This window comes from Fistularia commersonii, chromosome 23, assembly GCF_037954325.1.
Source record: "Fistularia commersonii isolate RoL2024-O1a breed Wild chromosome 23, RoL_Fcom_v1.0, whole genome shotgun sequence".
Taxonomy (NCBI): domain Eukaryota; kingdom Metazoa; phylum Chordata; class Actinopteri; order Syngnathiformes; family Fistulariidae; genus Fistularia; species Fistularia commersonii.
In genome coordinates, this window is record NC_141306.1 from 6,146,795 (window position 1) to 6,171,521 (window position 24,727).

General features: G+C 45.3%; 1 protein-coding gene across 3 annotated transcripts; it reads right to left on the bottom strand.

The window, feature by feature from the left end:
- Window positions 1-384: 384 nt before the first annotated feature.
- tcf20 (transcription factor 20) lies at window positions 385-22,181 on the bottom strand. Of its 3 annotated transcripts, XM_086170429.1 has the most exons (7): window positions 22,095-22,181; window positions 20,343-20,528; window positions 4,746-13,129; window positions 4,385-4,478; window positions 4,179-4,242; window positions 3,932-4,032; window positions 385-2,288 (listed from the first exon to the last, which is right to left on the bottom strand). In XM_086170429.1, the coding sequence occupies exons 3-7, from the start codon at window positions 11,925-11,927 to the stop codon at window positions 2,245-2,247; spliced, it is 7,485 nt and encodes a 2,494-aa protein (XP_086026555.1). In that variant the 5' UTR covers window positions 11,928-13,129; window positions 20,343-20,528; window positions 22,095-22,181; the 3' UTR covers window positions 385-2,244. The 3 variants fall into 3 exon arrangements, with proteins under 3 accessions (XP_086026555.1, XP_086026556.1, XP_086026554.1); XM_086170430.1 differs by lacking the exons at window positions 20,343-20,528; window positions 22,095-22,181 and adding an exon at window positions 15,227-15,538 and having other exon boundaries at window positions 4,193-4,242; XM_086170428.1 differs by lacking the exons at window positions 20,343-20,528; window positions 22,095-22,181 and adding an exon at window positions 15,227-15,538.
- Window positions 22,182-24,727: the final 2,546 nt, after the last annotated feature.

Here is a 24,727-nt window from a genome sequence, read left to right on the forward strand (position 1 = left end):
CTCTGGGAGCACGAACTCTGTTTTCATCTGAAAATCAACGTGACCTTGACATGGATGTGATTGAACCGGCGACAGCAGCTCAAGCTTTGGTGGTGTGTGTGTGTGTGTGTGTGTGTGTGTGTGTGTGTGTGCGTCTGAGTGTTGGTGTGACAGAAGGGGGGCTACAAATTAAAATGAACATTGTGAATTACGTTTCAATTATTTTTTTTAAGTTTTCAATATTCAGTTCTTATTTACATTCTGCCGATTCATTTCAATTTGATCTTTTTAACTGATTTTTAAAATATGCTTATTGTCATATACGCCATTTCCTCCTAGTGACATTTTTCACAATTCAACGGCTGCAACTCGTTGGCTGCCCGAGTGTGTCGACTCAGCTTCTATTAGTCGCTTCTTTATTAACATGAAATTATCTTTACATGTACAAAACCCCTGCCTTTTTGTGCAGAGGAAGGAATAAAAAAAAAAAAGGAGAATGTAGTTGACAATAAAGAGTTCAACACTTCTTGTGGATCTGGAGGAAATGAAAGGGACCAGAGAGGAAAATGGATTTCTTCAGAGAGAATTGTTCCTTTGGTCCTCCCTCAGCTCTGGACACACCAATGAGAAATTGTCAAGACTAAATTCATCTACAAGCAGATTTTTAAAGTCATTCTGAAAGAGTCAGAATTCAGATTGAAAACGTGTATGTCAGCAAACCTGTCGTAAAAATTGGGAAGTAAACGTTGATGATAAAAGCAGAATGTGTGAGGAATAAGAGGAAGATCATTCTTGACGCATGTTTAAGTGTATTCATATTTCATATACATATTGACAGAGTTGTAATACAGCATGGTTCTGATAGTGTAACTGTCTCCTTTTTTTCTTAAAAGAATATCAATAAAAAAATGATAAAGACACACCATGTACGACTCACTTTTAAAATTTTATGGCAATGCTTCTTTTGAATGGATTTTGCATCTCCCGATTGAACTGCTGCTGCTTCAGTGATGGAAACTATTCAGAAAGAAGTACTTGAGTTTTGCTCCCCGTCCGCATTGCCATATTAACACCTTCTCCCGCGCTGTCAGTCTCCCTCCCCCACCCAAAAAGTGTCTCATCATCGTGACCGACACCCGGCGGTCCACTTTTCCAGCGGAGAACACGCGCACGTGTGCGTTCAGCACAGAATTCCGCATCGGGCAGTCTTCCGAGTCCTGCCCTTCCTCTCGTCCAAGTCAGCACGATCAAAGATGGCAGACGCTCACTAGTCCAAAGTGTTGCCGCTACTTTTAAGACTATCATTCTCTTCTCACGTTACGAAGATTTGAAAAATAAGATCGCGCCCGTCTGATTTCTCGCGAATCCTACCTGTACCCTAAAAACCCCCGTGATGAAAAATAAGAACACTTTTCAAAGGGACCATAATGGAAATCAATGACCCAGATATCTGCATTTTTCACTTACACACACACTCGCTTCTCACTCACACACACGTGTCTTTTACAAGGCAACAGATGTCCGTTCTCCCAAGGCAATAAATGTCTTTGTGGCAAACTCAACCCTGACATTCCAGATATCACTCTGGATCCTCCCACTCGAGGAATGAAAAACGGGAAAAAAAAAAAAAAGCAAACAAAAATCATCTGATAATGTGTTGACTGAATATAAAGTGAAATACATCCATTTCATCCTTGAGAGTAAATATTGACGCAGATACAAAATAATAATGCGGGATAAAATAATAATTGTTGTCATCCTACTATCGTAAGATAAGATTCTACTTGCGAGAGGAAATCCTTCTCTCCATTTCCTGGGTGTCACGCCCTGTTTGCTCCCAATTTGCCTCTTCAAGAAAAGAAAAGAAAAGAAAAAGCTGAGAAACGGTTAATGATAATACAGGCGATGATAAAAAGAGTTTAACACTTCAAGGGTATCTGAAGGAAATCAAAGTAAGCCCACAGAGGAATATTGGCTTCTTTTGTTCTTTACGGAAATGTTCTTTTTGTTCCTCCGTCCGGCTCAGCATTTCGCTTCACCCACTTTGCTTGTTGCAGTTGTTTTGAAGTCTCTTTCTCTTTCAGCTCGTTTTCTCTCTCCGTGTTCGTCTTCTTTTTAAAGTAGGAATAACTCTTAGAAAAAATGTTTCTTTCTGCAGTGTCTAAATGTAAAATGTTGTTGATTCCTGTTGACAAAATTGTACATTCCCTTTTGTTGTTTGGTCGTACGATGCCAGTCCCGCTCCTTCATGTTTTGGGGGCTGTTTCACAACGAGTCTCTTTTCTCAGTCTTCTGTAGTCCAGATGTACCTGGGAAAACCAAAACACAGTTATTGTTGAGGTCATATCCGTGGAAAAAAAACAAAAAAACTTCAAGCCGTGTCAGGAACGGCGCAGGACAACAACGACACTCGCCAACGCAATCTACTATAAGTGGCTGAACAGGCTGGAAAAACTGACATCTCTGTAGTGACTGGATGTAATATTAAAATTCACAAGTTGAAAGGAACACACATTCTGTGAATGCATGAATTAAGTTTAATGCTAAGCAGCAGCAGAGAAAGGAGGTTGTTTTTGAGTCCAAGAAGGGATCGGAGAACCGTCCAAAAAACGGGGCTGGAAATTGTCTGCGTTTTATCAAAGAAACATTTAGCTTGTCTGAAAAGAAAAGACCCGAAGAGCCTCCAACGTGCTGATAATTCCGAGAGCAAGTCACACTTTCTTGTGGAAATTGAATGAAATTAGAAGATCCTTCAGATCTTTGTCCCCCCAGTGTTACACACCTTCCTGGATTTAGATGCTGACGACAAGCAGGATCTACAATGAAGGTTTGATCAAATGACACTCGTGAGAGGCATCATTATAACCTGTCTCTGATTCATCATCCTGTCAGAAACGTCCCCTTCATCTAAAAGGGTCCAAGTAATTTACATTTGCTCACCCTTCAGTCAGGGTTGTCCGTATGGTTCACTGCTTTTATACGGGAGGCAGCGATTGAGCCTCCGGACGAGCCAAATCAACTACATCCAGCAAATTACATCAACCTAAAGTTGACCACCAACGGAAAGTGACTGCCAACTGTCTAATGTGTGAACCTTTCCACCATGCCGTTGATAGAGGGATGAAGAGAGAGAGAGAGAGAGAGAGAGAGAATATGTAAGAAACAGTCCAACGGCTTTAACGGTGGATTACAGAGATCTCGACTGGACATAACGTCATTTCACAACCAGTGTTAACAATCATCCCTCCAGGAGCTGCAGTTTCAGCTCCCTCACTTTCACTTATTGTTCTCATTTACATTGCACTTCGTAAAAATGTGGGATTTCACCTGTAATAATTAATAGCACTTCTTAAATCTAAAGTTGGGAAGTTGCTACAAACAATACTGACCGGACACAGGGGTGGAAATAAGGACTTCTGTCTGGTTTATTAAGGACAGGCAAAAGCCAAATCATTATCATCTTTATTAGTCATTTTGAAATCAAGTGAAGTCGGTTTAAGAATTTTGTAGCACAACCAGAAATACTCGCTTCAGGAGCAGCGAATGTGACAGAACCTTTTTTTCATTTACATTTTATTAACAAGAGTTCTGGTAGGTATTTTGAACCTTCATTCATAACCTTAGTTATAGCAGCTATTATTGCAAACACTTGTAAAACATGCAAAATATGCAGTTGTCATCACCTCATATAAGCTAAGTGGTTCTCACCATGCCATTGCCCTCATATTCACTTACACGGGTGCGGGCATGCACGTGCGCGCACACACACACACGCACGCACGCACGCACGCACGCACGCACGAACACCACACCACACCACACCACACCACACCACACCACACCACACCACACCACACACACACACACACACACACACACACACACACACACACACACACACACACACACACACACACACACACACACACACACACAATTGAACTTAACTTACAGCGTCCAGATTTCTGAGCCTCCTCTTCCTCTGCGTTGGTCTCAGCCTCTCTCTGACTGCTCCACATACACTGACTTAACTGGCCGGACGCTCTGGGTAAACTGACGACGGCGACCATAGAGATGTAGACAAGATGGGTGAGCAGGAGAGCGAATAAGAACCGAACCACACGCATGCTTCTGAAAAAAAGGAACGTCGCTGGACACGGTAACAAAAAAATGTCCTTTGAATAAACATGGAAACCAACCTCTCCTTCTTTACCTTGTGCTTCGGACACCGCAGTGAGAAGTTGTCTTCATTCAGAGAGCAATCTGGAAGGTGAGGAATAAATGAGAAAATAAAGAGTAGGCTCGTCTGTCCCCTTGAAGAGGCAGAACTATCCGCTTCCAAGGAGAGACAGTTTCAAGTTACATTTTCTGCGGTAGCGTGTCAGAGTTCAGCTAGACTGCTCACCTGCTTCCATAGCACACAGGTAGTGGTAGCGAAGCGTACAGCCCTTGCTGTAGCAGCCAAGGGTGGAGCCAACCATCTCACAGTAAGAGCAGCTCTGAGACACAGGGACGGGGAGGGGGGGGGGGGTTAAGAGCGATCAGAACATCCATAAACTGTTCTTGACAGAGAAACAGAGAAACCGTAAGCTTTATAAATGATAAAATCAACACCGTGTAAAACACTAATGTGATTAGAGGCTTTATAACCCGCCAAATAATCACATACTGAGCATTCGTTCCTGAGTCAACATGCTTTACAACCAAGATAAATCAGAGCTTCCCCAAAGAGACGGCCAGGCCAAATTGAAACGGAGGACACTTACTGTTTCTCTGGCACCATCTAGTGCCTCCTGGAGGCCGTACAGTCTCCCGTTGACCAGATAAACTCCGCTGGTCCACACGATGCACCCTTCGTGCACCCAAAGCTCCTCTGGGTCCATGGGCATCTGAGGCAGCTGGGCGAGTTGTGCCAAGGGTCCCAGGGAGTCCAGAGCGGGTGGAGGGGGCTGGAAGGGCAGCGAGGCTTTACTATTGGATGGCACCATTCTGGGGGAATCCTCACTGGATTTGTGCCTCCGTTTAAAGCGGGGATGCGAGGTCAGCTTTCTATGTTGGGGTCGTTGCTGGGCTTCATCCGGTGGCGCCTGCAGCTGTTTTGGCAACTGCTGAGGTTCTACCTCGAACTCCGGCTCTCTCTTGAGCTCGGGTATCGGTCTGATATCTAGATTTAGATCCCAGGTGAGAGTTTGGGTTTTGTTGGTGTTTGTAGTGTAATAGGAGGAGGCAGTGTTGTTGAGCTTATCGGTCATTTGCTTAATAACATCCTCTCGTCCGGCCGAGGCGTCTGTCATTAGGGTAGAGGGCAGACAAGTTGGGTTTGAATCGTAGCTGACGGCATAATCACATTCAGCTGAAGGCCTGCTAATGGGAGCATCTTGTGTTTGTAATTCTTGGAAACTCCTCGGTATATGGGGGCTTATATCAGAATTTGGTCCTATTTTGTTTGTGCCTGGCGTCGCTTGACACTGCCTGACCTGGGGCTGATTCTTGGGGAGTTTTGCAGCATATTCCGCTGGATAGTAAGGCCCGTAGAGATCTCCGAGATGTTTGTAATTTGCCCATTTTTGACAGAGACAGCAAAGCAAACGCCCAGAGTGATTGGTTTCCGTTAGCACCGGGCCCGAAACTACATATCCAGACGAAGGAAGCACTTTTCCTGACTGCAGTGTAGTTTCCACCTCATCTGTATCCCTCTTCTCCGACTCTTTGTCTCTCCTCAATAACTGTGAGGAAAGAGCTGAGGTCAGGAGAGAATCAATTCCACTCCCACCTGCTTTGCCTCCTCCTGCGTTTCGCTCTCCTTTCATCTTGTCCTCCTCAGCGTTTACAATCGTGCACACCGCCCCGATCTCTGGTATTTTCTTCTCGACGTGTATGTGCGGAACAAACAGGCCCTTTCTATTTGGATCCAGGAATGTTCTACTAGTGCTGAGACTCCCTCGTGCCCCTGAAGGAGTTTCTAGATCATCTTTGGCTCCTGCTTGTGTGTCTGCCGCAGCCGCCGCCGCCGCCGTCGCCGCCGCTCCCCTCCTCCTCATCCTCTGTTGTCCCCGTCCTGTTGTCGGTCCATCTTCATCTTTCAGACCTCTGCGTCTCCGCCTCGCCGGCTTGACCTCAGGTTCTTGCTGCGTGTCCTCGCTTTCCACATCTTTGGCTATCTGGGTTAAAACAGGAGGAGCCAGAGGAGGGGTGTTCCTGACGTCTGAGGGTGGAGCTGCCGAGGAGGCTGCGACGGCGCCGCTCATCTCCACCGCCGGCGGGACCGTGACCGCGGGTGTGGCCGGAGTGGGCGGGGCCTGAGGAGCGCCCAGATTCACCTGTTGAGTCTGCGGTTGAGAGTGGGCTTGAGACTGGGCCTGCACCAGAGTCTGGGCTTGGTTCTGAGCCCGTTTTTGTTTATTCACACTCCCCACGGGCCTGCCCTTCTTCTTGCCGGATGGGAAATAGCCTTTAGGCACGACATTTTCCGGTGGCTTACAATCTTGCGGCGACAGGCTGGTCCTACCGGAGGACATGTGATGTCTGTTTAGCATGTGTCCTTGAGCCTGGCCGAGGTGGGACGGGCCGGTTCCGTAGAAGTCACTACCGGGGTAATCGTCGAATCCCATGCTCGATTCTTGAAGTTTCTGACGGAGCAGGTTAGCGGCAGACTGTTCTCCTCTTCTCGTCTCCAGCTGCTGGTAAGTGTTGGTGAAATGTTGGATGTCTGACAGGGCAGAGGAAGATGGAGGGGGCGACCCCTGGACCGGACGGGGGAGCGGTGGCGGAGGAGGCAAAGGGCCGAGCAAAGCGAAGTCCTCCTTGTCACCTGATGCCGATGTCACGGCGGCCCCTAATCCGAAGTCAAAGTCTTGTTTAAGTGACTGGGATGTCTGATGGGGATCACATGGGTAGACCGACAGCGGCAAAGGCCCAGTCTCATCAACTCCTCGAAAGGGAATCATGTCATTTAATGAGTGGCCTTCATCCATGTAACCATCATCCCCTCCTGCCGCTCTGGGAAAATGCGTTAGGTCTTGGTCCTGTGAATCATTAAACGGTGGCATTTCTGAGAGAGAGAAGCCGGCGTAATGATTTGTCCCGTCATCAGGGTGGCCCGTTGGCTTTTTAATATTTGGGGTTATTTTCTGCACAATCGCCTCCAGTTTTAAGCCCCATCCTTTCCTGGGGGGCATGGCCTTGGTATTCGATGGCGACAGAGGTTGGGAAAAGCTATTATCTCCAGGTAAAGGGGAGGAGAGCCTGGGGCAAGGGATATCTGAACTGGACGAGTCGTCCTCAATGGGATGGTTTGACTCAGAGTGAGCCCCGGGGGAGTGATGTGAATTTGCAGTACTCCTCTGATGAGATACATCCTGAAGTTGCCTTTTGGCAGGAATGGGAGAGATAAAGGAGCGGACTCTTCTCCTCAATATTAGCGGATTGGTGTCCCCGGGACCCCCGGTTTTACTCTGACGCTGCGCCTGGGACTGGCTGGCGACGGGGTCTGCGGGAGGCTTTGTCGAGCCGGGCAGGGGAGGCGCGCAGGGATGCTTGGCTCCTTCCGCTACTCCTCTGCAGACATCGAGTTCAACAGCATTTGGGCCGTGAGTCTTCGGTGGAGGACCGGGCCGGTGTGAAGCTAGAGGAGCGGCGACAGGTTGAAGGGGAGTCTGTGCTCTATAGTAAGAGTCTCCTTCTAGAATTCTGGAGCCTTCCCTGCCACCGTGTGCTGACTCCCACATTTTCATATCGTAGTACCCACTCTGATGATGGAGTGATGTTTTGGGTGCGTGTTGTTCACCGGGCATGTCCGTCTGGGAGATGATCCTCTGTCTTTGTTCCGCGTGAAGGACTTTATGTCTCCCCGGCGAAGAGCCGGGCTGCAAGATCATCTCCTTTGCCGGCCTGCTTATTGCTTTTACCCACTCGTTCAAGTCATGGGGGTGATGAGGAGGCCCGCGAGGGTGAGGGTACATCTGAAGCTTATTTGTGGAGTGAGTCTGGGGGGACAGGTTGTGGTATGGGTGATGGGCGGGGAAATGGGGATTACTGCGCGCCATAATATTGCCTTCTCTTGCATCTCCAAATCGATAACCAGGAAAACTGCTGGTGCTGCCAGTTGTTAAATCGACGCCGTGCAGGTAGGTTTGATGCCTTGATGGTGAAGACAAAGGATTTGTGCTAATAGTCTGCGTGGGCAAGGGTCTGTAGGGGTCAGCATTCATTACAACAGATGAATGGACAGACTTGGAATGATATTCCATGTCCGCCTCATTAGCTCCGACGCTGCGATGATGTTCGGGCAGTGGTTTCGCTGCATCTGGGCCAGCCTCTTTTGATTCGGTTTCCATTTTCACCACTTGTTTCTCCACGGTATCCTTTTTACTTAGGTCATTGGTTACTGTTGGAGAGGAAAATGGCTGTTGAATAACAGATGCTCCACTCAGACTTTTCTCCCTCTCTCGCTCTCTGTTACTTTCCCTGTCCTTCTCTGGTGCGCTCTGTCGATTTGGCGACACATCACAAATGACAGAGCGCCGCTCTGATGGCGCTGATGATTTTTGAGAATCAGTTTGACCGACACTGCTTGTTAAGGGCTCTGGCTCCTGCAAAAGGAGCTCCTGCACAGCCGACGATGGAGTGGACACATTAGATAATGCTTTTCTCTGGGGAAGAGAATAATCAGCCAAGTTTATGTGTTTTGGCGGGGCTGACTGAGGCTCTGCAGCCTGTGGTAAGTGACTCTGGGACGTGCACAATTCAGCTTTTTCAGCATTTTGTAAAATCTTTGCGTTGGACAGCTCTGACTTGTTGGGCAATTGAGAATCTGTGGCGAAATCAGGCTCACTTCCATGCCTCTGGTTTGGATGCAGGGGTTTTCCAGAGCTACCAATTTGGCCCGAAGCGTCAATGAGTGCACTTTGCATCCTCATGCTTTCGGTCATGCCATATGGGTGTCTGGTAGGAAACTGTTGTTGAACTTGGAGATGTGCGGGGAATGCTTGTTCCGGTCTGCCGTAACGCCGATCTAAATTGTAGCCTTGGAGAACCTCTTGTAAAAGACTTGGGAATTGCTGCATTTGTGAACTTTCCTCGTGACCTTTTGATCCTGCTCCTTGCCCCCTCTTCACCAAAGCATCTGGTACAGACCCAACATCTTTTGGATGCATGGGATTATAACCGGTGTGTGATTGTTGGTACCCTAAATATCTGGAATTTGATTCCATTACGCTCATTGGGCCGGCCCTCCCTCTGTTCTTCACTGACAAATCTGAGCCATATGTTGATTCGACAAAGCCATATTTATGCGGTCCAGACTGGGGAAGGTTTTGGGGCCGTCCAAAATTTGATTTCAGATGACTTTGGTGATGGGAAGAATAAACACTCAGATCCATCCCTTCCTCTCCATTGTGGCTGCTTGACTCTCGTAAATAAGGCAGAGACTGCTTCTCCTCTGTGCAGATATCTTGAGTTTGCTTGTTTTTTTCAGTGTGACTTCCCTCAGGTCGGACTGAAACAATCACACCTACACCACTGGCACTGTGCTGCTCTTCAGACGTGTGTTTTTCTTCCCTCTCATTATTGTGTAATTTGGAAGTGGAACGGAGGCCAATTTCTTTGTCCTTGCCATTTTGTGTGTCGACTTCTTCTCGCAGCGCTTGGCTGCTGCCTTTCTCTGCTTTCTCTACTGCATCTTCATGTTCTGTTTTGATGGCTTCAGTTTTCACTTCAGCTGTGATTTTATGATCACCTCTGTGGTCCGTGCACGCTAAGCTGGGCTGCGAGACACAATTTGGCTGAGGGGGGGGAATGCTTGAGGAGCTGGACGAGGGAGATGAGGAAACAGGAGGTGTTGAATGTGAATTTGGGCCGGTTTCCGATGAATTACATCCAAAGGATGGAGACGACGACGCCGAGGGAACGCGAGCTTCGACCGCTTTCGGTTCTGCAACAGTTTGTTCTTTTGATGGAGACTCAGAGGCGGCTTTTACGTTTGATGCTTGTCTAGCTTGTGGTTGGCTTTGACTCATAGATAGAGGGTGATAGCCAGTTGGTTCGGATCCACTGCTTGCACCGCTCTTCTGCCTCACTCTCCCATGCTCGCCCTCAGAAAACTGATCCTCTCTCTCCACCTTCGTCCCCGATGACCCTCCCACAGAAATCGATGAGGAGTCTTCATCGGGACCCGGTTCTAAACTTGCGCCGTCACCGATCCCCACTGCGCTCCCATCTTTGACTGTGCTTGTACTTGAGGCCGCGCTGGCATTCCTACTCCTCGGTTGTGTGGCGGGCATCCCGTGCGTTGCGTGTGGTACCTGCCCGCCATCTTTTCCTTTCTTCTGTGCGAGTGCCGTGTCGGTGAGGAGCATATGCTGTACCGTGTTTGGTAAATTGGCAACTTGGGAACTTAACGCATTGAGACTATTCAGGCCGGCATCTTGCAGTTTGTCGAGCGGGGAAGATGAATAAGCGGAGGGACCGTCATCTCGGGGGCCGATTCCAGCACCCATACCAAATTTGTTGCGACCTGTCACGGAGAGAGTGCTTCCTCCGACTGCGCTCATGTTATGAGCTTTATGACTGCCGCTGCTGCCACAACTGCTGATGCTGCTATTGGAGTTGGGTGTGGGGCTTAATTGAGGCATAGTCTGCAGCAATCTACCATGACCATGAGTGCTACGGGGGTTCGAAGAGGGGGGGTGTTGAGGAGCATGACCTGAGGGGTTCCCATATGCCTCTGAGACACTCATCAAAGGGGAGGGAGAGGAGCTACAGCTGGGGGAGTGTACTGCGGATGCAGCTGGGGATGGGTTTGATATGGGGCTAAAATTTTGGTTGATTTGAGTTTGTTGCACAGTGGGATGCATTGGGGATTTGGCTATTTCTTGAGATGTTGCTTGAGGTATACTGGGATTGGAGGCTTGGTGATGCTTGGAATAAACAGAGCCCGGAGATGTACCCTGGTGCTGAATTTTCAGTGAACTGTCATAACCCACCCCTAAATTGTGCTGTGAGTTGCGAACCTGCAGTGTGGCCTGTTTGTGAAGCGAATGTGCCTGTGGAGAATATCCAGGATAATTTGAAGCATGGTAACTCTGTTGAACATTCTCCATTGGCCCCACATTGTTGTTTGCAGCTGAACCAGAGACAGAGTTTGCACTAGGGTTGACACTGGGAGAACTGTTGACTTTGGGCTCAAACCCAGTGTTAGCAGCCCCATCAAGATATCTCTGTGGAGGGGGGCTATACATTCCTGATGAGATTGTGGACGCTCCACCTTGGGGGGAGTAGTGCGGGTACTGAGACGTAATCCTGTGCCCGGCGTGTGTATAGCTCCTATGCGGCTGTCCATGGTGGACAGTAGGGAAGGTCTGTCCGTGTTGCCGGTGCTGCATCTGAGAACCCGGAACCGCTTGCAATGCGGGGCTCTGACTCAAGGTGTACTGATGAGAAGGAGAGAACGGTCCGGCACCTCCTCCTGAGGCAGCGCTGGCGCCATAGTCTACTGGATATGGTGACATCAGGCCAGATGATGGTGCAGAGCCTGATCCGGCATGCCTGTACTGGTGAGGTATATGTCCATCAATATTGGGATATCCAAAGCCGGCTCCATAACCCAGACCCCCTCTTCTGTGTCGGTCTTTACCACCCATTGAAAAATAGTAATCCATGGTTTCCTTCCTGTAAGGGATGTTACTGTTGCCACTGTGGATGTTACCCGGGGTTGGTGTCGGCTCCACTGGTCTGTTTCGGGCACTGTAAGCGAGCATGTGACTGGCTTGACTGTGGTGGTGATGGCCTCTGTGCAGGCTCTGTTGTTGCATCCCTGCATATTCATCTGTTATCCTTGGGGAGATCTGGGGGTCTGCTGGCTGTGGGGGATATGGAGGTCCTCCTCCGCCCCTCCCACTGAACCCAGGCGGGAGAGCATGGGGAGCGGGACTATTAGAAAAGTTCTGCATTTTTTTTTTTTTTTTTGTCCTTTTCAAGTTTGGATTTAAAAAATGGAAATGTCTGTCAGTATCTACAGCAGAAAGTGCCTCTGATCAGAAACTGAAGATCTTATGGCAGTAACCATGAATGCAAAAAAGAGTCCATGGTCTGGCAGTAAAATAAGGAAATGCTTCATGAAATCCACCAAAGACGTGAAGCGAGGGAATACATGTACATATATATATCTATACATGTATATGTGTATATATACATATATGTGTAAGGTAGATGTTAAAATAAAACGGTTGGAAAAGATGAGGACGTTATCAGAGATTTAAAAAAATGCTGCTTCCTCACAGCAACAACAGTACACAGTTGATTCCACTTAAACCAAAAAGATGGAGCTTGAAAAACAGCTTTTCTTTTGGAGAAAAAATGTTCTGGAGTGAAGCAGGTCTCCACTGGAGAAATAATGTTTATTCCCACGATGCTGAAGCAGTTTGGCACTGACAGACGATGATATCATGACACTTCACCATGTGGGGTGTTCCACCTTAAATGTCTTTACATGTAGAGAGTCTGCTAAAACAGCTCAGCAAATGGAGCTATTTCAGGGAAATATTACATGGTGAGCCAATGGGGTTTTGTTTGAGGAGGAAAAAAGAAAAACTTCAAAAAAAAAAACATTGACATGGAGTTCCATCAGAACAATCCTTCAGTCTGTGAGAGCCTGCCAGGACCTGACTCACACCTGTGTGAGACCAAAACTGCAGAAAGACGAATCAAAAAGTCTGAATACAGACCTTTAATACACACTTCCAAAGGCAAACACTCCATTGATAGTCTCATCAGATCTTGGATGTGGCATAATACCTTGTGAAATAGTCATTCCCTTTCAAATGCTCTCTTCTTTTTACAAGTTATTTTTCATTGTTGTTTGCTTGGTAGGTTTGGACTGCAGAGGGAAATGCTATTTAGCAAATGTTAGTTCCTGGCCTTTGTGTCCAGGTTCTTCTTGAAGCTGTCAAGTATCTTCTGCATAAGGCTGTCTTACCTTTCCTCCCAACCATCATTTAATTTGACGTAGTCCATGAAAAAGAAAATCCCAAAAGGAAAGTAATCCATTTATTCCACCTCACGTTCAGCCACAAAAAACTCTTGTTTTCCCCTCAGAAATTCCACGCAGATAAATTGATTTTTCATCAGCTGCTGATCAGGAACCTTCAAAAATCTGCAATTGCATAGAAAAAGAGAAAGGTTAGCATTGACATGAAAAGATTAATGTGTTTGTGACAAGTTTTGTTGTTAAAATATTAGAGGATTTCACAGAAACACTCAAGAAAATATGTTGGGCACTTTATCAGAATGCATGCATTCATGAATCTTATTTTCAACAACATGGTGTAACTTTTAAGATATTAAGGGTTTTGTACCAATACATCATTCATATAATTTGTTTTGAAACCTTTTCCGGACTTTAGCTTTGAAGATCCAATAACTACAGTGCTGATAAATGACGTCTTTACCAAAGGAAAAAGTACAATAACAACTAATTGGTGATCAAACACCGCCAAATATCTCAGTGAATGCAATGGGCGGGGATGCACGCACACAGGCGCACACACACCCACACACACACACACACACACACATAAAACAACTTACAAAATGTAAGAAGTATCTTCTTAGGCCACCACAATCTACAGGAACTATTAAAAATGTAAACTGCATTCTACAAGTGTCTCTCAGACCTAAATGATGGAATATAATTTGTCCTTCCAAGAGGTACAAGATAATAATAACACTATTTGTTGATGATGAGGATGATGGACAGTGCTGTCTAGCAATGCATCATTTCAATATCTCCCATGGGTGTGTAATTACCTGGATGGGTGTGTGTGGAGACAGGAGGGTATAGGGAAGAGAAAGGTAGGTTTGTGGGAACATGCAATTATGGAAACAACATTGTAAAAACTCTTTCCCATTTCAGTGAAATAACTACCAGTGTAGATGTGGATCCAAGTCCTGCCTCTGTACAAAGACAATAAAAGCCATTCATTTTACAACGCCTTTAAATGGACTTTAATTATGATGTGTGACAAACCCTAATGGGGTCAGTGCCCATGAGTGATTAGTGACAAAGACAACGATTGTGTTTTACTAACACACTTTAAAACGGCCAATGACCCTAAAACAACTTTGGGAGACTTACGATTCAATGTAGTCTGACCTTAACAATAAGACATTCCTGATTTGTATGATTTCGACTCCCTACTTTACTTGCAACATATTATCGCGAGTGCCTGTCGATTATTCCAAACCACAGGTAGTGATGGGTTGGCGGAACAGAAAATGAGGGGAAATGTGTCTCCTGACGGGGTACGAACAATGCCATTCAAAAGCATTATAATCATTGAAGGTCCATTTCCAAGGATCACAGCGGAGGGTCAGAGCTGGTGGAGATGCCTGATGCCAGGAGAAACTGTTTGGTTAGAGGGATTCTATTGATCTCCACCCGCGTACAGGCTTGTATCCTGATTACTAATTAATCACAGCGACTCACTGTGCAAGAACAGGCAGCGGCGCGCACACACACACACACACACACACAAACACACACATTCATACACACACAACAGTGCAGCATTAATAAAGAAAAGCCTCAGTGCAGTCTGTCATTAAGTCAGTCAATTGCACAGCTCCCTTTACCTCATTGATAACAGCATTCGCAACGGGTCTTATTTTTTTAATTTTTCGCAGATCACGAACAACCGCTGCTCCGCGGTACTTATTATTTCGTCCCCCTGTCTCTTTTTGTTTTAGTCGTCAACACATTTCACTGTCTTTTGTAGCGAAGCCTCAATAGCTACATTAGCAACAAGGTATACGCATTACAATTAGCTTTGTAGTGCTGCCCATTTAGCTTTGTATGGTTAGCGTTAGCGTTAACCATATGCTGTAAATTGGGCGCTAGCTAAGCTACGGTCACTACTTAGCGCCTTAGCAAACAGCTAATTTGCGTTTATTACGTTATTACAGCCTGAAAATAACCTGCGACGATCGATATCAGGCAAGAGGTACGGGGCAGTCCGACAGCGTTTGGCCGCAAAAGAGTGTTGATTGAGTGCAGATGTTTCCTCTCACAAATCCACTGGGCTTGTGGGTGAATGTTCTAGCTAGCATAAATATCGTCCACTAGCAAGAGACGTGGAGTGAGTATGCATCCGAAAATCATCACCATCACGCCGCCTGACATTTTCCTTGAATAAACACAGCTAGCGTTATCCACGGAGAGACCAGTCTGCTAGCTAACAGTCCGAGAGCGTACCTGAAAACGTAGCAATACAAGGCCCCTCGAAGGCTCAATGCTGTTTTTGACAATCCCGCTGCTGTGGCAGAAAACCCCAGTCTGGAGTCGACCGCTGCGCCGTTTCTCCCTCAGCCTTATGAAAGCAGACAACCCCGACCAACGGCGGCCAAGTCGGGGGGCCCGTCACGACACTCGCTTCCCGGGCCTCTCCTCCGATCGCCCCCCTTTTCCTTTTGTCCTCACCTCCAAAAATGATGCGAGCAGGGCACAATCGGGGTGCCTGTGGGTTCCGCAAGCAGTGAGGTCCATACACCCCCCGCCCCTCCCCTCGTCCTCCCTCTCTCCCTTTCTCTCTCTTACACACACACACACACACAGCTGAGGTGTGTGTGTGCGTGTGTGTCTACCTTCCTCAAACTAACACAAAAAACTCCGCTATTCCGTCACACACACCGAGATCACTGAATTACATGAACATCCCTTCATCACCAACCGCACCGCTTTCTTTCACTGCTTTTGTTGTTTTTGTTTTTGTTTGTTTGTTTTGTTTATCTGGAAAAACCGCCTTGAAAATGCAAACACGCACGTATTGCTCCCTTTATCCCCCCCTTACCTTTCTCACCCACATCCCTTCATCTCCTCCTGAATAAACACACACACACACACACACACACACACATGCACACAGAGTATATAATCATATTCGTGTCTGGACTAAGCATTTTGCAACAGATCCCTTTGTTCCTTAATTTTCCCTCAGGTGAAAATGAAATGTGGAACCTGAAGGCATCAGGCCACCGAGCCAATACAGAGATGAGACTGGCTTGGAAGGAGAGGTAAGTTATGTCCCAAAGGAATAAGTCAATATCAGATGGTGCGCAAATTGAGGGCAAATTGCAGAGGCGGTATTGGAGGATTGCATTGCAGTGGGAGTGGGGGAGCCTCCTAAACTTTGCTGGTTAATATTTGACACAACATGAAGACCATCTTTATGGCCTGAACAATAATGTAACTGCAGAAATAAATGTGTCCCCGTTGCCGTTGAATGTGACGTTTTGCCTCTAATTCAGCTTATCTGCTCAAAAACAGAACCAGTGGAGCTATTCACACTCTCCAACCATCATAATGATGTGCCCTGTGCCCCCCATTCTGCACTGCACTTTTAATATACCTCTCTCTTCATCTGACACACACACACGCACACAAACTCTGTAATTAGCAACACAAAATGCAATCATCCAACCATCATGTACACACAAGTGCAAGCGTTAAGCCATCAACCGCAAGACCAAAATCTTAGTATTTTAAACAACAATTCAATACATTCATTTCCTTGCAGATACACATCTATTTCTATCATAGTTGCCATAGCAACTGCATCATAGAGCTTTAACTGTGGATAATTTTTAGGCAACATACCTACAATTGCGTTTCACATGTGCAATTTCTTGCAGACACCCTTGGCTGTGAGTAATATCCTTGAGCCGTGAATCTCTTGCAAGCAGCGATGCAGTTGTATTGCAACTAAGTCAAAAGGAAAGATGTGAAAGGTGAGACACTGAGCGCAGACACACCGAACCAGTAAGTCGTCCAGTCAGGCTTGTCAAATAAAACGAGCACCTGCTGGGAGGCTCTCAGATTCTCCCTGCTGCAGACAAGGTCAAAACATTTTCAGCAACAAAGACTCCGAGCACATAGTGGTCTAAAAAAATAAAAAAATAAACTACCTTCTCTAGAGCTCACTGAAGGGATGCAAAAGTCTTTGTTATGCTCACTCCAACAGAGAATTTTCATTTCAATTATATAAACACAGCTGAGAATGGCTGGTGGGTAAAACGGAGAATGGGACTACACTCAGTATTCCCATTTACTAGATCATCTATATTGTAATGCATCCATATCGTGGTATTTTTCAGCCACTGTGCACGGCCGTGTCGCAATTTTGGGAAGATTTGTCATATCGTCCCCCCCCCAAAAACATTCAATATTAGAATTACATTAAAAGCAGGGGCAGTTAGTTATTCATTTTTTACATTTTAATATAAATATATATTCAAATGTGTATCTTCAATTTTACTAGGATGTCTTCTTAATGAGTGAATAGCTAAACCGAGTCCTCAGTTTAGCATGAGAACATGCGAACGTCACACGGAAAGGCCCCCCGTCAGAATGCAACCAGGGACCTTATTGCCGTGAGACGGAAACAGTAACGCATTATGACTTTACATTTGATAAGGACATACTTTAGTTTTGACAGGTACAAATAATTCAGCCTGATCTTTGATGAAGCAATAATTATGCCACAACAAAATGTTTTTATTTAACCTGAAACCAACTCTCCTCACCGTTCAATCTCTGTCCCAGTCAGGTCACATATTTAAGACATATTACATCGTCAGGGTCTTGTATTATATACAAGCTGAAGTCAATCACGGAGTCTATTTCTGAGAGAATTCCAATTGAGCACGAAAAAAAGAAATCTGAAATGATGAGTGTCTTAACTGACATTAAGTTTAACATGAACAGATATATTGCAACTCCAGCGACACATTTTACACTTCAGATTTGAAAACTTATATTCATATGGTTTCAGCAGACAATACTGTTATGGTTACAAGCCCCTGAGGGCCCTCTAGACCAAGATCAGACCAGGACCAAAATAAAATCTTACAGTACCTGAGGTATTATCGCCATAAAACAAGCATGACAAACCTGATGAGACCCATATTTTGCTTATAAGACTGCTTCCTACTTGCAGCAGGGGGTGCTGTTGTTTGGATATGAACCTCAGGGTTCCCTTTGTTCAATGTTACCTCCCCAAAACTTGAACTTCAGGTCAAAAACTCAAAAAATGTCCCATGAGCTGCCAGCCATAAAGCTTGGACACTACCCCTACAAACTGCATAGTGGAGCGCTTCAACCAGACCCTCAAACAATTGCTTCTTGGGTTTGTAACTGGGCCACCTCACCTTTCCACGTAAGGAGGTACCCGAAGGCCTCGGATGGCTCATGAGAAGGTCATGAGATGAGAGGGCCTTCTAGACTCGCTAATGGCGAACAGAAATCTTTTAACTGTGTTTCCTGATCATGCCAGGGCCGATCACTGACCAGGTCGAGCCCCCGGGGAAGAGACGTCTCCGTCATGCGATTCATCTCAACCTTCTCAAAGAGCAGGTTCCAAGGGCCGGAAGGGTAGAAAGGTGTCGAGTATCGATGGCAAACTGTAGGAATCTACCATCTGGCTACGCCGACAAAGTGAGTTGAAAACTAAAAGATGTCACGGCGACACGTCATCAACACGTTACACCGTCTGATCAGATGTGAAGTCGATAAACTCAATTCATTTGGAGCAGGACACCGACTGGAAAAATGTTACTACCTCTTACCTGTAGGTGGCACTAATACTTGACTCTAACTGCTGACATATTCAGCATCTTCAGGCCGGAACAGTCATCAAACAGGTCAGGTATCAAATATGCATGCGAAGATTAGACTCAGCTGCTGAAAATATCAGATTGTGTGAGGAAAACTGGAAATAAATGCTGGAATTTAACATGGGCAAACAGTTTACTGTACAATGACCAAATCTGACAATAATTGGATCCAATCCCTTGGAGGGACTTGATCCGGTTAAGGCCCGACACGCTTGGTAATGGGGCCTAAACCAAACCTGCCAGCAGGATTAAATGGGCCCTTGAACCTGAATGCAGGCTAACACTTGTAACAGCTATATACTCTGTTACTGCAGAGTGTAGTCCAACCAGATAATATTACACATTTTCCAGACACAAATCTGACATTTTTCTTGCCACCACCAGATGGCACCATAAGAAGAATGCAAATCTCAACCTGTACTGCAGACGTCGGGGCGGCACAATGGCAAACTATGCGTCGTAAACATGTGACCGGTCCGACGCTCAAGTCGAAAACTTGTAGAATCATTGTGTTTGATGGCAGGACATCAGATATTGTCGTCCTGCCGTGCTCACATAACGGGAGGGAAAACTCACGACAAAAGATACACATTTGTAGGCCTCCCTGACCCAAGAATGTGCTGCAAGACTGAATAGACTGAAACGGAGCAGCGGGACGACAAAAAAACAATATGTATCGGGTCATGTGATCAGCAGGGTGAAATACCCGTCTGCGGATGTCTCCAGGCCCAAATATACAAAGTTTGGAGAAGTTCTGACCTCGCAGGGTAAAGTTACACTTATTTCATTTGACAAAAAATGTACACGATATGTTACTTATATTAATCTAAGTGGCCAGCATGGGGCACCGCTCGCAGGTTACCACATTCTGTGGTTCGGATTCTTTTCAAACCTCTTCTGTTTTGCAACAGATCGGACCATCTGGAGCCGAGTTATGGCGGTTTAATTTTTTAACATTATTTCCAGGGGCCAGCTGGGTGGGGGGACTATTTTGAAACACGTCGATGTCTTCAGGCTGAGACTTTTATCAGATATGAAATTCAGAACAGATCTTTTCATCAAAGTGACCGGTTGAACAGTGTACTGTGTTATAAACTGAGAGGGTTTCTATGTGAAGCAGGGATACATTTTGTGTTTGTGAGGAAGTGTGTATGTGTGTGTGGGGGGGGGATATTCGTATTAAAAGAATTATTCTTTTATTACAGGCATATTTTGTGTGTCCGAAATGCTCTTAGTCCAAGTAGAGTGTGTAGTATTTGGACTGTTATTGGAATTTGTTGTAGCTTATTCATCTTTAATATTTTTTTTTTTAATCTGTAAATTACTTGCTATTAACTGTGTTACCTTCATAATAATGAACTTTTGAAATAATTTCTGCAATGTTGTGGCTGCGTTGCAGAATACAATGGACTTAAATGTATTAGTTTATTGCTTTAAATAAAATGACAGAAATTTCCTGTATTTGTGCATTTGATGCAGAAAATACAGAGGTACAAATGTATTTTTTATTAAATTTACTCATGAAAAGTTTATTAACATACCACTTTCAATCTTTCAATCTAGATCTATTTAGAGTTGACAAGTTGTTTTTGTTTTTTTTCTTGGTATGCTTGCTAACTTCTGGATCAATATCCTCACACAAGGTAATTTCCAAGACGCACCAATGAAGATAAATTCAAGGTATTATGAATGTTACGTACCTTGTGATCCACTCAGGAGTGTAACTGCAGATCGGCATCATTTAAGCACGTAAACGCTGCAGCTTTCCCTTTTCCGGCGCCATTTGTCCTCGCGTGGCCAGAAATCGAACCTGAGACTTCGTCACGTCCCCCCAAGACGACTGCAGGTGGAGGGAAATCTCCACAAACATGGATACGGAGGTACATCTGTGGTTTGGAGCGGAACATAAACACAAAGTAAAGAAACAGGATTTTCAGAAGTCCCTACATCATACATAGATGGCACTCATATGAGAAGAAATATTGCATCATATCAACTCTTGTTTTTTTCTTATGATTTACATTATCATGAAACGTCTTTCTTGTTAAGCTGCAGTTTTGGACCAAGTAGGATAGTTTTGCTTAAGAATACACACTTCATCCACTGGATATAGAAAACATGACATTTCCAAACAGAAGACCCTCTGGTGATCCTCCAACCCACCATCGAATAGAGACAGAATTCGACCGTCCTGCACGCGGCAGAGCTGCGCTCACGCCGGCTGGAGGGGATCCAGTGCACGGCCGATCGCAGCATCAATATGAGAGAACAGCTGGTGTCCAGACCGGAAAAGACGGGTTCCAGGCAGAATGCAGGTTCTGCTTCACGGGCTTGGAAGCCAAACAGGTTGAAAAACGTTTTTCAAGATCACTTCGTCTTTTGGGATTTTTTGGAAGACACTGACTGTACAGTATATTCTGTATTGATGTATTCGCTCTTGTGAGTGTGTTTGACCGGTGACAGCATGGATTATATAACCGGACATGCTGCAATAGGTGGTGTGACAATGATAGCAATTTTAATAATCTATATTTTAATTTTCATCACTTTGGGAGGATTTTCACAATTTGAGTTGTTACAGGGAAACGTTTGTTTACAGTAAATTATAGTGCTTTCTGAATGGAAACACTTTTTGAAAAAAATGTCCAAGGGTGTGTGTGTGTGTGTGTGTGTGTGTGTGTGTGTGTGTCCTTCAGACAATAATTTCATCTTTTCCATTTTTAATCACAATATATTGCCACTTTTAATTGAGCTGTTGCTGTATTTGCTTTCGATATTGGTTTCCTTCCACGGGATTTGGATTTTTTACCAGGGCTTAATGTGACTCATCTTTGCAATTTAAAATGGCAATGGATGTTTTATCTTAAATGTAAATGTTTCAGTGATTTTGAGGATGTAAGCCATATGTCTTAGCAAAAAAAAACACTTTTTGGGAATAGTAGTTCTCCTGAAGGTGAGTAGATGAGAATACTCGAGCTTTTGTGTAGTAACAATGCGATAACAGGTCAGTTGTTACAGGCCATGTCGGATGTGTTTTATACATATATGTAGAATATGTATTCTCTCTATATATTCTTTATCTTTTTGTGTGGCAAAATGACTGACTTTTTCCCAACCAGTCCAGCGATGGCAAAATGGTTTGACTTTGACTTTGCATTACTTGTGGAGGAGTTGTTTCTGTCATCAACAAAACCGTTCGCCAATATTGGCTTTCTTACACGTAATGAAACAGCGGTGAAGCATTAATGACCTTCAATAATGAATGTGTACCACCGGTTACCATCTTTGACGTTTGAAGACGGGTGAAAATGTAAATGATCCTCGACCCGGTGTCTTACATGAGATTTACGAGACAATATCAGGAAAGGAAATTGCCAAGTGGAAAAGAGTTAGAATGAGAGTGGAACCATAATACATGGAATATATGGTTTTTCACATATGTATACTCGTACCCGGGGAGGGTGACGTGTCATCGGGGGTCACAGACCTTGGCTGAGGAACCCACTGCACAGTGGGAGTTATCGGGTCTTTTGGTGTCCTGATGGAAAATGAAAATATAATTTCAGAGCCTGCATGCAAGATATAAAAGTACATCCTTTTAAACAGAGCAGATGCTCAAGCCTATTCTTTGTGGAAATTCGGTACTTCCGTAGCAGCGGTGAACTTTTCTATTAAAAATCTGAAAAGATGATCTTTGGTGTGAAAATGCTTTTCTGTACCACGCACAATCAAACAGTGACGCATATTTTACTTTATTTTATTTTATCATGACCCTGAAAACCGTTCGTTTAAATGAAGGTCTCTACTTGATACGATCACTTGAATTACTTGAAGATGCTGCACGGATTGGTTCACAATTTCAAAATCTGATTTAAAAAAAAGAAGCATCTCTTATTTAAAGAGGATTTATTCATTGTGTAATAATGTGTATTTTCAAAAGTTGGAGGTAAAGCTCAGACAGCTGCCTTGTAATTGAAATAACCCTATAAATTGTGTTTTTACCCCTATTTATACAGCACCGTCTCCACAATAGATATCAAAACCGATAAAAAAAGGGATCCAAGCAACAGTCTCCCATGGTCTGAGTCTCGAGGAGACCGTCTGCAGATCGTACCGTCGACACGCAGCCTCTTCATGTCGGGCTTTATTCAAAATAAAAGAAAATATGAGCAAAGTTCGCCGTGCGGTTTCCTCGACCGCCACAGGAAGTCAGTGTTACACCAGAAACACACGGCAGCGTTCTCCTGCTGGGCGACTTGCCTTGACTTACTACAGCAGGAGAAATAAAAGGAGAGAAAAAAAAAAAAAACCTCTCGAATTATTTTGTCCAAAACCCGAGTCCATTAATCCCTTTGATGTGCGGGCGAGAAATGATGGTCTTGAGAAAATAATTCTTTGATCCTCATCTGGTGAATAATACAATTTCACAATTAGATTCTCTCACAAACATTAACTGTTACATCAAGAGACGCTTTGATAGTACATGAGAGTACATGATTTTTTTGGAGGATGTGGAGAAATGAGATCTGATTGTGACGAGGCGCCGCGTTCGTCTGGCCGTCGCACATCGTCCCAGATCAGAGTGTATGATGCAGCCGCGCTGAAATCTGCTTGAAACAAATCCATCTCTCAATCTGTGACCTGAACCCGGTGTGGCGATGCGGAGATATCTGTCTCCGAGGGCCCGTGCCGACGCCGCACGGAGGCGTTTCGCTCGACTTCAGTGACTTACCGTGAACATTTGGCTAAATGGCACGGCTCAGAAACCTCGGCTGCGGCCGAAAACTCTAAACCGCCGGAGAAGAGGTCGTGGAAAGAGTTTGCCGATCTACACCGCCGCGGTCGGTGACCGACGACGGCCAGGAGGGAGCGCTTTCCGCTAACATCCCCCGGCCCCTCGAAACATCTCTATCACAGTGAAGCAGAGTGCCACACTCTCCCGGTCTCCTAGCAACCGTAGAACCCTGCCTCCAATCACTACGGATACCGGGAGAGATGGAGGAAGGGTGGGAGAGTGTGAAAGGGTAGAGGAGGAGGAGGAGGAGGAGAAAAAAAAAAAAAGGCTGGCCAGGCATCAGCATCCCATGCAGCACAGCTGAAAGTGTGCCAAGCTGAGAGCCAGGTACGGTTTCAGAGGTGCTCCTTTGCTCTTGGAGAGGGCGAGGGGGGTGGGGCGGGGCTGGCGTGGGGCTGGGGGTGAGGCTGAGGGTTCATGGGGCTAAAGGTCTTGAGCTGATCATAATTCACATCAGCCATATTCTAGGAAATGAAAGTGGAAAAGAGTGATTGCTTGAACTGAGGCAGTCTCTCACAGGGTCCCTCCTCGCCCCCTCCTTCTCTTCTCCCTCCAACAGCAGTGCCTCATTTCTTCTCCTCATCTGTTCTCACTACTTTCTCCTGTTGCCCATTAAATTTGATGGTGTCATCATCATCTCTGTTCTGTCCTTGTGACTGCTGCTGGCTTTGCTTTATCGCCCCGCTATTTCTTGAGGGGGGCGGAGGGGGGGGGGGGGGGTCCTCTACTTTTTCTATCTCCCCTTTGTGTTTGCGCCGGGATGCTAAGGGACATGCTCAAAAATACGTGCACACCCGGAGAACGGGTTTATTTTTTCTTAATTTCTTGCTATTTCTTGAAAAATGAGAAAATTTACACTAAAAGGTTAAATTGAATGTTTTCTATTTCAAGTGCATTCCCCCCCTTGTTTTGACGCCTTGCTTTCCAAATGATTTGTGATAACTCAGAGAAATGTTTGGTTTAAGTCTCTCTATTTAAAAAAAAAAAAATGAAAATATGACATTGACAATTCTATCATATATGAAACTAGTCATCACATAATCCTTTTCTGTGTTTTTGAGTGCCGCCACAGGATGAAAGCATGTCTCCCGTGAAATGGCATGACATAAATAAACGTATAAGCGGCTGGCAAACTTTAACTTCGTGCCACAGGAGTGATGATGGATGAAACACGGCTGTGTGAGAACATGTGGATGTAAATATCTCTGCGTTCATGCCTCTTTGTGTGTGTGTGTGTGTGTGTACATGATGGACTGAAAAAGAAAACACTGGCTGCTGTTGCCGAGGCAA